Source organism: Balaenoptera borealis (genome assembly GCF_965194805.1).
Source record: "Balaenoptera borealis genome assembly, chromosome: 1".
NCBI classification, from domain to species: Eukaryota; Metazoa; Chordata; class Mammalia; order Artiodactyla; family Balaenopteridae; genus Balaenoptera; species Balaenoptera borealis.
Window position 1 is genome coordinate 99,464,503 of NC_138860.1, and position 13,821 is coordinate 99,478,323.

Sequence of the window (13,821 nt, forward strand, 5' to 3'; positions counted from 1 at the left end):
TAATTCAATAAATAAGTGAGCACTTTCTTTGTACTGCCCACTTTAGATGCTGGGTCTACAGTAGTGAACAAAACTGTCAAAATCCTGGGCAGTTTAAAGTTGCTTTTAGGAAAATAAACAGGTACAAATGACATTATTGCCAAGAACCTACTAAAATAAGCAAAAAGTTAATGAAAAATATCCAAGGCTACAATATGTTAATTTTAAATGTTGAAGATAAGGTACCAGGATTTCTTAAGACTCAGAAGGCCCAATCACCAAGTTTGATTTTATTTTTTACAATCATTGGTAATTTTCTTAGCTTAGAGAAAATTGGAGAAGGAAATTGATAGTGTATTTTGAGTATATTCTGAAGTCACATCCAAATGTTAACAACAGAACATTAAGAACTATCTTCTTGAGCCAGTGTAAGAAAAAATGGATCATAAATTCATTCAATGCTACCCCCCAATTTTATCTTCCAGCATTAGTGTTTGATAGCTCATTGACTTGGAGTTTGACAGAGCACCAAAAGTAACCTTTAGTGAGACCTGTAATTTGGGGGTCTATTTTTATCTAAATGATTAAAACAGATCATCAAATGCTTGTTGCCATTTCCAAAAACCTTTTAAGAATATTAAGTTGGAAGAGAAACTGTCATTCTTCAACATGGCCAATAATGTTAGTTTTATTTATACATTTAATTTTGTTCTTTAATCAGCTTCTTTTTGTTTTCAGCATCGATGCTGATGGGACGATGACAGTGGACTGGAATGAATGGAGAGACTACTTCTTATTTAACCCTGTTACAGACATTGAGGAAATTATCCGTTTCTGGAAACATTCTACTGTGAGTACGCTTTACGTATTAATTTATACTTATTTGGAGCTGTAAGCAATTGGTATGGTTATCATCCAAGAGCACTGTGTAACACTTATGGGCCATGGTACCCAAGTCTCAATAGCTCTTTAACTTGTAGAGTTCTACGTATTCTGTTAAGTGTATACTCAGAGTATATTAAAGCTTTTTTTTTTTAATTAATTAATTTTATTTTATTTATTTTTGACTGTGTTGGGTCTTCGTTGCTGCGGGTGGGCTTTCTCTAGTTGCGGCGAGCGGGGGCTACTCTTTGTTGAGGTGCGTGGGCTTCTTGTTGCAGTGGCTTCTTTTGTTGTGGAGCACGGGCTCCACGCACGCAGGATTCAGTAGTTGTGGCTCGCGGGCTCTAGAGCGCAGGCTCAGTAGTTGTGGTGCACGGGCTTAGTTGCTCCGCAGAATGTGGGATCTTCCCAGACCAGGGATCGAACCCGTGTTCCCTGCATTGGCAGGAGGATTCTTAACCACTGCGCCACCAGAGAAGTCCCGGGGATTTTACTTTTTATAGATAATATATTGCCTAAATAATCTCAGTACCTCGTGGTTGATAATGACCAAAGATCCCTTCTGAAACTTGCTTGTTCAGTCAACCACCTACATTTATCTCTGGCTTAAGGCACCTATAATAATAATCGTGGAAGGTTAAAAAATCTTTGGCTCATCTGCTTAGTATTGCACACCTATCCATCTGTATTCTTCTAAACTTTCAAATTTTAATTAAATTTCATTAATATCCTACTGAAATATCCTGGGGTAAATGAAATTCATTTCATTCTGCAATCTGTTCCTGAAAACAATGGGAACTCTTTGAGGGAATTTTTATTTTTCTAATGGGCTTGACTTCTATATGTATTCCTGGATTTCAGTACATTTTATATGCACTAAATGAAGCCTAGAGTTCACATTGTTACTAGTAACAATGCCTAAACTTACCTAGAGCATTGTAGAATTATTGGTGACTAATGCCTTTTCAACTATGAGTATAAAATAATACTATATTTGTAGTTCAGTTGCCTTGATAAATTTTTTACTTATGTGAAGTCATATTTACATAATCAAATTCTTATTGTATCTTTGGAGATAGTAATAGTTGAAACTAAAATCATGTATCCATTTTATTGATAGTAAAATGAAGAAATAGAGCGTCACTACTATAGCAAAACTCCTTACCCTGACACTCTTACCTATAAAATCTTTTACACTAGAATCATTTAGATAATAAAGTTGTAAAAATATTATTATAGAATTTTGTTTCTGTCAAGCTATGTTTGTAACCTATAGTAATATTTAGAGAAGATTGGAAGGTAGATCATTTTAAACAATACCTCCCTGTAAGCTAAATTTTATATAGAATCTATTGCATGTTTTAAATGACAAGTCAGATTTATAAAAATATTTACAGACAGTCTATATAGGAAGTGAGTTTAGGGATACTCAAATTACAGTTTTAATTTAATTTTTATGTACATATTTAGAGCACATATCATGTTATAAAGTATAATGTGGATATAATTTTGAGATAAAGTGTGTATCTTTGAAGAACTGACAAATTATTTTCTTTCTGTAGCTAAGGATTCACTACCTCTGATCAAATGCTGCTCTTTCATTCTGACTTAGACCTAGAAGAGAAAAGTTATTCTGAATCTATTAAGAAAAAAGTTTTAATTGTTGGTTTTGTAAATTTGTAATTACTGTTAATTTTCATTTCTTGTGGACTGATACTGTACTTCATTTAGCGTGAATAGGCTACTTATAATTGCCTATATGCTCAGATTGGTTCATATATTACTTTCTAAGGATTGAAGCTGATCTTAATTATAAAATAATACGTAATTCTTTCAAAGAAGCAAACCTTCTGGAATGATCTGTCTTTAATTGATGGAGCCTGGGGCTCTTTCTTCCATTTTAACAGGGTATTGACATAGGAGATAGTTTAACTATTCCAGATGAATTCACGGAAGATGAAAAGAAGTCGGGGCAGTGGTGGAGGCAGCTTTTGGCAGGAGGTGTTGCCGGTGCCATCTCTCGAACAAGCACTGCCCCTTTGGATCGTCTGAAAGTCATGATGCAGGTGAGCTTTGCGATCTTCTGTCTAAGTTTGTACAAAATATTCTGAAACAATGAGAAATGTGGTGCTTTGATAAAAGTTCAAAAATTTCACAGTGATAGTCATACCTTTAAAAAGAAATCTCTCAATTTTATTGCTATTAATCCTAAATTCAGTCCATGTTAAGTATTTCAGTGTTTGACCAAACCTTAAATTGTTGGTACGTGAGTGTGATGAACTTTTAATCTTGGCTTTCTGTGACTATTCAAATGTTTAATTAGAAAAGAAAATCTCTAGCCATTATTGTAGGGTTCTCCTTAAATTACTTATATTTTCCTTATATTTTATGTTCTTTCTCAAAAGAGGGTTTTTTTGAAATCTAGAATCTTGGAAGAAGGATGTAACTTAAAAAACTATTCTAAAGCTGAGGTTGGCAGGAAAGACCTGGGTTTATAAGCTGACTTTCCTATTTACTAGCAGTGTAGCCTTGGCTGGTCAGAGTGGAAAGAAAGAGGGAAAGGAAAGGATTAATATTTATTTGGTGCTCATTATGGTAACCCATTTAATCCTCTAGTAACCCAACATGGGGGGATTTTATCCTCATATTATCTGTGGAGAACACAAGGCTCAGAGAGTTAAATAACTTTTCCTTTACAACAAATTAGACAAGGAATGGAGTATTTCTGGCTCTAAAGCTCATGGTTCTCAAACTGCATGAAACCCCTGAGGCCTCATTTTCCTTCATTCTAGAATGGGAATAGGAATATCTAACAAGGGTGGTTGTAAGAATTAAATAATGTAAGGTATGTGAAAATGCCTGGTAGGCTGGAACACCCTGCTAGAATATACTAGCTGCTTAAAAAAGGTTTTTAAAAGTTGTGTTGTTATACCTATGGTCAGCACTTTTTATATGTGCCCTTAGATTTCTGTACAAAATGATTTCTGACAATATTTTAAACTAGCATCCATTGAGAATGTACCTACATCTCAAAATAGGTTTAGGGGTAAAGATACTGCTTTAAAAAAAAAGGAGAAGGAATTGGCCTGTATGTTTTTCTTTAGGAACAATAGTAAATTGACTTTGAGAGAGCTTGAATAAGCATTCATCTTTTCCTTTGTCATATTTTATTGTGAAGTTTATTTAAAATAAAATGGATATATTTAGACTTTAGTTCCTGAAAGTTCAGGGGTTTCCCCAAACTACCTTCAGATTCATTAATTCACAGAACTCACTGGAAGCTTTTATACTCATGGTTATGGTTTATTACAGTGAAGGATATACATTAAAATCAGCCAAGGAAAGAAGAGCATAGGGCTTCCAAAGAAGTACCAAATGCAGAGTTTCTGTTGTTTTCTCCCCAGAGAGTCAGAATGTATTATTTCCTGACATTGGTATGTGACAATATGCACAGAGTTGCACGCCAGCCAAGGAGGCTCACCTGACTCTTTGGTGTCCAGAGTTTTTATTGTGACTAGATCACACACTGCCCTCATGGCTGACCTTTAGTCTTCAGCCTCTCCCTTCCTCCCTTCTTGTTTTTTTTTTTTTTTAATAGTAGCCACTCATTTTGTGTAAGCAGAAACAATCAGAAGAATAGCTGACTTCTTTAATTACTTTTGGTTTATTAGATTTAGTCAGTTTTATATAGAGGCAAGCATAATGTCTCGTTTATTTAAACAACTATCACATCGGTAATATGAGCCAGGTAATTCATCGATATTCACTGGGTTAGGCAGTTGGTACATGAGACTTCGAGATAAGCTGTAGAAGTTACAATTTTTATTTTTGGTGTCAGGCTGTGTGTATTCTATTCTCTATGGCTCTGATAAACATAACATCCAGATTGTTTTGAGTCCCATTTATATTTCATGTCAGTATTCTCAGGGGGAGGGATAATATATTACATTCAGTATATTTTTCTAATTTTTCTTACACTGAACTTGCTCATGTTCCAAAGGGTGTTCCATAGCCTAATAAATAATAAATTGGTTCATTTTATCTTATGAACGTTGTTCATAATTTTACTTTTGATCATGCCTTCTCTGTTTGCTTTCCCACACTGAGGGCTACGATTTTTCTTAGTTTTAGATTCTGAGTCAGGATTCTAAAATGATGGTAATAGTTCTTCCCATTATATATTTTCTCAACCTTTTATATTCTATTTTCAAATACATCTTCATGCAGTAATAAATAATACTGAAGAAAAGAGAGTGGACTGTATGGTTACTTTAGAAATAGTAATAATAACATCCCACCAGTATTTAATATCGTTTTGCTTTTGTTTTTAGGTCCATGGTTCAAAATCAGAGAAAATGAACATATATGGTGGCTTTCGACAGATGGTCAAAGAGGGAGGTATCCGCTCGCTTTGGAGAGGAAATGGTACAAATGTCATTAAAATTGCTCCTGAGACAGCTGTTAAGTTCTGGGCATATGAACAGGTAATAGTTATTACCTGTGGAATTTGTTAACAAAGGGGAGTGAATGAACTGATTCAATAACAATTATCATACAATGCTTTTTAGATTATTATTTTAATACATGATAATTTTCCACATATGCTCTATGAGGAATTTCTCTTATAAGAGATTAGACTAGATAACCTCAGAGATCCCTCATGACTCAATTCTGGGCTTCTAAATTTCATATTACTTAAAAAGACTTTTGTGTTCTTTTCTAAGTAGTTCTTAAAGGAAACGTAAGATTTTAGGTTATTCATTTTGAATTCAGAATAGAAGCTGCACATAAGTTTTTGTGAAAGTATCCCCACCCAGCATCTGGAAGGAAAACTTTTAAGTTGAAGTCCTTTGTGTAATTTGACATTGCTATAAAATTGAGTTGAATTTAGAGTGAAAGCTCCATGAAGGCAGGGGCTTGGCTTCTTCTCCATGCACTCCAGCATTTAGACAGAGCCTGGCATGTGATAAGTGCTCAGTAAGTGTAGAATGAGTGAGTGAATGAGTAAATGAGTGAATGCATTTTCTTCTGAATCAACTTCTCTGGTGACTTAGATTGTTTAGGACGCTTAGATATTAGGATGCTGCTTCAGCATAACTTGGTGTTAAGAGGAAATACAGTAGTGGATTTTAGAGTTTGGCTTCTCTTTGTCATTAGCAGAATTGTCTAGGTAAGCACGCACAAAATTATTCTTTCCACTATTTCTTCCATCATTGTTAACCATAGACGATAAGAACCTTGAAATTTAACCCCACCTTATATTTTGTATTATTTCAAATAGATTTTTGATAATTTTGGAGAACATTTTGTTCTTGAGCAACAGAATACTCTTGAGAAGATTACAAAGTCTAGTGGTGTTTTTTTCTTGGCTTAGGAAATAGAGAAACAAAGAAAACACTGAAGAAAATCTAGCCTCCATAACTTTAATTACAGCTTATCTTTGGGAAGTATATTTTCCTTCTGTGAATGTTTGAGGATACATATCACGACTAGTAAGGGCTAGCATTTTAGATACCTGTGTGTTATTCTGATCACGTACTTGGATTTTATGATAGGAAAACCAGACCCTAAAATAAATAAGTATTCAAGTATAAAACCATTATTCCATATGCAGGAAGTCAGTATTTTTGAAAGTCCGTATTATTGCAAGCAAATGTATGTATTATACTTTATGCTACTTAGCAGGTTCTTACCTTGAACACTACCAACAGGCATCCAGCCAGGCTCATTTCTCAGGCCTCTTCCCAATATTTTAATTTCTGCATGCTAACTTTTCTTAGAGATCAAGAGAAAGCTCTCTGCGCAGTGTGGTATAGAGTTCTTGTGGTCTCTGGGACCTATTATGCCTGTCCATTTTCTGCCCCCTGCTGAAGGTCCTTTCATCCCTCAGGGCTCTCTTAAGCCCAGCTTCCTATGAGAAGCATTTCCTAAGCATCCCAACCAAAACCGATGCCTCTCCTGCCTGGTTTCCTTAGAGTACTATTTTACAGAATATCCAATTTTCCACCGGATAATGGAAAACCCATTGTTTTTCCCAGTGAGTTGTAAACTACCTTGGGATAAATGTTATGCCATATATATTCTCAAATTTCCCAGAGTACCTAACTAGCTCACTTCTGTATTCAAGTAGGTCTTGTTCATTGAATAACTAATAGCTTAGAAAACGAAGAAAAGGATATTTTCAGCCTGGTACGTAGCTCTCTTAAACACATCAACATGGGATAAAGCTGCGGTCCATTTGGGTCCTCATTGCCATAGCAGTTCAATTGTATCAGGAACAGGGTAGCAGTATGGTGTTGTGTTCTCATGGTTTCAGCTGCCATCTGCATTCTAACTGCTTTCCATTCTAACATTTTTCTCTTCATCTCTATACCTGCACATCCACCTGAGCACTGCATATCTGTGCATCTCCGCTTACATATCCCAGGGGTACTTTACAGTCATCCCTCCCCCACCCCCCGCTCCAGTGACACACACACACACCATTCCTCTTCCTGTAGGTCATATGGTGGTGAACATCTTTCAAGACTTTGCTCGGGAGTTATTTCCTCCAGGACATCTTACCTTTGTTTCCCTCTGTTAGCACTCTCACACTGAATTCTGATCTCAGTACTTATCTCTCTTCTTAAGGAGACTGTGAGCTTCCTTAGGCAGGATCTGTTTTCAGGTGTGTGTTCCCAGCACCTTGCCCAGTGCCAGTAAATCCTCATTGAAGGAGCGTGAGTCTTTCTTTTTTTTTTTAAACTTTGGGTTTTATTTATGGCTGTGTTGGGTCTTCGTTTCTGTGCGAGGGCTTTCTCTAGTTGCGGCAAGTGGGGGCCACTCTTCATCGCGGTGCGCGGGCCTCTCACGATCGCGGCCTCTCTTGTTGCGGAGCACAGGCTCCAGACGCGCAGGCTCAGTAGTTGTGGCTCACGGGCCTAGTTGCTCCGCGGCATGTGGGATCTTCCCAGACCAGGGCTCGAACCCGTGTCCCCTGCATTGGCAGGCAGATTCTCAACCACTGCGCCACCAGGGAAGCCCCTGAGCATGAGTCTTAAGTCCATTAAGATGAAGGGGAAGATGGGTATTTGAGCAGAAGCAGCAGCCTGTGGACAGAAATGTTGGCACAGGAGAGCATCACTCACTAAGGAAGCTGAAGGTGGTTCACTAGGCTTAAGTGTAGTGGAGTGTGTGTCTGGGAAGATGATGATGAAAGCAGGCTGGACAGATAGGCAGGAGCCAAATGTGATAGGAGTCTAGATTTTATCCTGAATGTGGTGAGGGGGTTACTGAAGAATCTTACCTAGGGAAGTGGAATAACTATATTTACATTTAAGAAAGATCAATGTGGAAAAAGAGTGGAGAGGTATTGGAAGAGAGTGAGGCTGTACTTGAGGCAGGGAGACTATTTAAGGAAATATTTCAGGAATTCAGGTAAGAAATGATGAGTACCAGTATAAGGAGACGGCTGTAGTGACTGAAGAAAAACCGAAATGAACTGAAAGCTATTTTGGGAAATAGAAACAACAGAACTCACTGAGTGAATGTAGAGGTGAGAAAGAGGAATCCAGGGTGATACTCTGGTTTCTAACTTGAGCAACTAAGTATGTAGAGAATACAATAAGAGGAACAAGAGGAACTGATTTTGAGGTAAAATGACAGGTTGCATTTTGGACATGCTGGGTTTGAGCTATTTCTGTAACACGTACAAGGAGCTGTCCAGTAGGACAGGGAGGTTGTGATTGAGGTGAAGCCTTTGGAATGGAGCCCTCAGGAAGGCTTATAGAATGAGAACAGTTCTGGGGACATGCCCAGGGAGAAGTAGGAGAAACTTGTAGAGGAGACTGAGAAGGAGCAGCCAAAGAGACAGGAGGAAATCCAGAGAAAGCGATGGCCCGGAAGTCAGAGGAAGAAGAGGGTTTCATGAAGGGTCAAATACTGCAGGGTACTAAATACAATAAAAAGTTTATCTTTCAGAATTTACCAGCTCCAAGATAGGAAAGCTTGGTATAAATGTTTCAGTGAAGTAATGAGATGAGAAACCAATTGAAATGAGCTAAAGTGAGCAGGAGGTGAAGAAAACTGGACAGTAGACAGCTTTGTCAGGAGCTTGACTTCAGTGAAGGGAAGGAGAAAAGAAGAAGGAGAGAGTGATAGGTTAGAAGGATGTTGGGTTTTGATACGTTTTATTTTAATGACATGCCTGTGGCTGAAGGAAGCATGTCAATACAAAGAAGGAGGTTAAAAAATATAAGTGAGAGAGACTGATGACAAGTGCAGCAGGTATTCAGAGGAAGTATGTGTGTGGAGTAGGGAGTGGGGGTGGAGGGGCTGGGGGAGAAATGGGTACTAACCAGCCTGCTGGCAGGATTAGCCTTTGGCTGTGTGGAGGACTCTTCTCATGTCAGCTCGGGAAGAAAAAGATATAAGTGGATGCAGGTGATTTTGTGGGAACTGGGCAGGAATACCAAGATATCCTTGCCTGGTGGCCTCTCTGTTCTTCCTTGAGTTCCCAAGAAAGGACTTTTTTTGAGAATGAGGGAGGAAGTGGTATTGGAAGCTGGAGGAGAATGGAGAAGGTTGAAATAGGTATTCTAACAAATGGAGAGAAAGTTGAGATAGATAGGATGGATGGAAAGAAAGAAAAAAAGAAACAAACAAAATTGAAAGAAAGGAAAGGAGGGAGGAAGGAAGGAAGAGAAGGAAAGAAAAGAAAACAAACAAGAAAAGAAAAGAAGGAAGGAAGAAAGAGAGAAAGAAAGAAAGGAAGAAAATTGAAATCCTGAAAAGGATTTCAGGCTGGCTTTTAGAGCCCAGCTAAGTCATCTTTGAGAAAGTCAAATTCTGTGGCCTTGAGCAAGCCACTTAAAGTCTCTGTGACTGTAACCTCCTTTCTGGGGTAGGAATTAAGCTTGGTGACATAGTGTTAAGCACCTGTCCCTTTGCCTAACCCTGTACAGGCTCTCTGTCCTCAACTCTTCCCTTTGTGCATTGTATGTTCTGGGGTGCAGGAGCCCCAAACCCCTACACTTCAAATATTTATTCACCAATCACTAAAGAGTACTTTTGATAGGTGCTTTTGGGATGGGGGTACACAATGTAAACGATGTCTCCGAGGTTCCTGTTCATATGCAGGAAGGTTTTCAATACATTATATTTAATGATTGTGATAATCTGACATGCAGGAAAATTAATAGGGCCCACGCAGAAGGGAGTTTTGGTTAACATTCTGGTGCAGTTCAGGAAATAGAGCCTGTGGAAACATTGATCTTTGGGGGTAAGCGGATATCTGCTATTTGGGGAACTTTGTGAAATTATAATATATTTAATTTTTATCATGAGCAGAGAAACACAGTTTTACTAGGAGAAAGTATTCCTGTGTTTTGGCATTGGGCTCTTTGGATCCCAAGGAACAGAGACTGGCTGGCTCAGGGAAGCAGGCTGGAGGTGGGGGTCGCTGTGGAGGTGCCTGTGGCATTAAGGGGAGGAGCCTCAGGAAGTGCGGAAAGTGGAACCTCACTGACCTGTCCCTTCTCCATGTGTCTGCTTCTCTATTGCTTTATCCATTTCTCCCTCAGGTGTCAGTGCCTAATTACACCTGTAGACCCACCTCACATTTCTAGGAGAAGGAATCTGGTTCGCCTGGCTTATAACCACAGTCTGTGTTCGGACAGAGATTTTCTCTCCAAGTTGTAGAAAGATAATATTGAATATATTTGTAATAATAATAACAACAACAACAACAATAACATTTACTGAACATTTGCCATTTGCCCAGCACTGTGCTGTGTTACATGTATTATCTTATCGAATTCTTTCAACAACCCCGTGAAACTGGGGTTATCACAGATGAGGAAACTGCATGTGGACATGTTCATAAACTTGCTCAGGGCCACAAAGACCTAGGGTTCAAGCCCAGGTCTGCCTGACTGTGGAGCCCATGATGTTAACATCCTGCCCTATCGGTATTTCGGCTGCATTTGTGCCAGATTTCCCCATTTGGCCAGATCAGCCATGTCGGTTGCTTTAGTACTGGTGGGCCAGGCGGGCTCTGGGGTCGACAAGTTAGTATAGTTGAATGTATTACCTACAAAAACTGTTTTTCTAAGTTGTTTTGTTAATATTTGTCACTTATTTATTAGTTTTACTTATACTGGTGAAAATAAACTCATCTTAAAGAAAGGAAAACTATGGGGAAAATATCTAAAAACTGTGAACACTTTATTAACCTGTGCATCTGAGGAAGAATGTTGTTATGAATCTGTTTTAGCAAAGGAGCTACCGGGTCCCCTCTGTGGACCATCTGTGTTTTGTGGAATTCTAACTTGAAAATCACTGTCCAGTAAACTGAATGTATTAGCGTTCAAACCTTGCTTTTCTGTTAGATATTGTTAATGCAGTGTGTGCATTTTGAGAAACATCATATTGTCAATTGATTTCTAGGAGCTGATTTGTATTTTTGTATTGTCTTAGCTTGGCCTGCCATAACAAAATACCGTACGCTGGGTTGTTTAAACAAAAGAAGTTTATTTCTCACAGTTCTAGAGCTGGGGAGTCTGTCATCATGGTGCTGACCAATTCGATTTCCGGTGAGGGCTCTCTCCCTGGCTTGCAGATGGCCACCCTCTCACTGTGTGGTCACATGGCCTTTCCTTGGTGCATACAAGTTGGGGGGAGAGAGACAGAGGGGTGAGGGGTAGGGAAGGAAGGAGGGAGAGAGTGAGCATGTGTGTGAAAGAAAGAGAGAAAGAGAGAGGGGCCCCACCTCATGATCAAACCATAATTACCTCCCAAAGGCCCCAGCTCCAAATACTATCGCATTGGAGGTTACAGTTTCAACATATGAATTTGTCGGGGGCGGGGGGGAAGAACACAATTCATTCTGTAGCAGGTATTAATGTGCATTTAAAACTTTATTTACACAGTACAAGAAGTTGCTTACTGAAGAAGGACAAAAAGTAGGAACCTTAGAGAGATTCGTTTCTGGTTCCATGGCTGGAGCAACTGCACAGACATTTATTTATCCTTTGGAGGTAAGTACCATTGTGAAGTCTGATTGCATTAATGGTGTTTGTATTATTATCTATTGCTGTGTAACAAGTTATCCCAAGATTAACAGTTTAAAACAACAAGTATTTATAATCTCGTGGTTTCTGTGGGTCAGGAATCTGGGTGTAGCTTAGCTGGGTTCCTGTGGCTCATGGTTTCTCACAGCCTATGGCAGGGTGTCAGCCGGGCTGCAGTCACTGCAAGGTTCAACTGGGGATGGATCTGTTTTCAAGCTTATTCACGTGTTTGTTGCCAGGTTTCCCTGGCTGTTGGTTGAAGATATCAGTTCCTTATCGCAGGGTCCTCTCCATAGGATGCTTGAGTATCCTCACAACATGGTAGCTGGTTTGTCCAAATCAGTTATCAAAGAGAGCACCCAAGATAGAAACTGCAATCTTTGGTCACATCTGCTCTATTCTGTTGGTCACAAAGACCGCCCCTGGTAGAGTGTGGAAGGGGACTACACATGGTGTGAATACCAGGAGGCAGGGATAGTTGGGGGCCATCTTGGGGGCTGGCTCCCATAGTGTTGATAAGAATTATAACACCCATTCCTCTCCAAAGAGTTTCTGTACCATAAAGTTCGTAATGGAACCTTAGAATTTGATTAGGTGATGGTAATCCTAACTGGACATCCTTTTATTAGAGCATAGGTTAGCAAACCATGGACCTGTGGACTGTTTTGTACAACCCTTGAGCTAAGAATGGTTTTTATATTTTTACGTTTTTAAGGTGGTTTAAAAACAACAACAACAAAAAAAACAAAACCAAAGAATATGCAACAGAGACCTGGTATTTCAGTCTTGCAAAGACTAAAATATTTACTTTGTAGAAAAAGTTTGCCAACTCCTGCTTTAGAGCAAGAATAATATTGTTGATGTGGATATCTTTATTGACATGACAAAGCATTTTTCAATAACTGGTAAGACTTAAGAAATACTGTTAGTTTTCACCTTTTGGTATGCATATTAATATAGCTTTCCTTGCAGGCATCTTAATATGATTGTTCATATTACTCCACACACCCCTCAAAAAATATCCTAATTCAATACCTAGGCTTCCTCTTGTATCCTCCATCTCAGTTAATAGCATCACCTTCCCTCTTCTCTGCTGGCCCCATCCCGAGTTCCAAGCTAGAAACACTGGGATCATCCTTTACGCTACCATTTCCCCCACCCTCCATATCTAATTCGTCACAATTTTGTTAAGATGTCAATATATTATCTTCTCTCTATTTCCTCTGCCACTGCCCTAATTCAGATCATCTTTACAGCAAAAGGGGTCTTCTTGGCTCTGGTCTTAGACCCTTAAGAGAGATAATATGTGAGAGCGAACACATCAACATACTGGACAGTCATTTGAGTGACAATATATGCTAGATATTTGTTCTTTGTAAAGTTACTTCTTTTGAATTCTGTGATGATAGCATTGATGTGAATAATAATATTCGTTATATTCTTTCATAACCAGGTTCTGAAAACCAGGCTGGCTGTAGGCAAAACTGGACAATACTCTGGGATGTTTGATTGTGCCAAGAAGATTTTGAAACATGAAAAAATGGGAGCTTTTTACAAAGGTTATGTTCCCAATTTATTAGGCATCATACCTTATGCAGGTATAGATCTTGCTGTGTATGAGGTGAGTTTGTAGCAATCTTTTGAATCTGAAAATGTAGTTAAATAGTTCTCATTGTTAGAATTTGGGTTTATATAGAGAGGTGTATATGTACCAGGAAACAGTTTGTGACCAAAAGTAGATTCAAGGGTGTGTTCTTTGATCTTTCTTTTCAAGTTCCTTGAATATGAGACCCCATATGCCTGTGGTCACTTTTGTATTAGATTTCCGTGTTAATTATCTTTATTAATGAAGAGAATACTCTCACATTCAGATATAGTTGTTCACTTCTCTAGCACCATATACACAAATAAA

The 13,821-nt window shown here is 38.6% G+C and overlaps 1 protein-coding gene across 2 annotated transcripts in view; it reads left to right on the top strand.

Moving 5' to 3' along the window:
• Positions 1-13,821, top strand: part of SLC25A24 (solute carrier family 25 member 24) — a 44,580-nt gene that overhangs the window by 20,453 nt on the left and 10,306 nt on the right. For both annotated transcript variants that reach the window (XM_082385515.1, XM_082385516.1), the window contains exons 4-8: positions 718-829; positions 2,769-2,927; positions 5,193-5,345; positions 11,769-11,876; positions 13,363-13,530. In XM_082385515.1, coding sequence (XP_082241641.1) covers positions 718-829; positions 2,769-2,927; positions 5,193-5,345; positions 11,769-11,876; positions 13,363-13,530 — 700 coding nt within the window. The remainder of the gene's footprint in view (positions 1-717; positions 830-2,768; positions 2,928-5,192; positions 5,346-11,768; positions 11,877-13,362; positions 13,531-13,821) is intronic.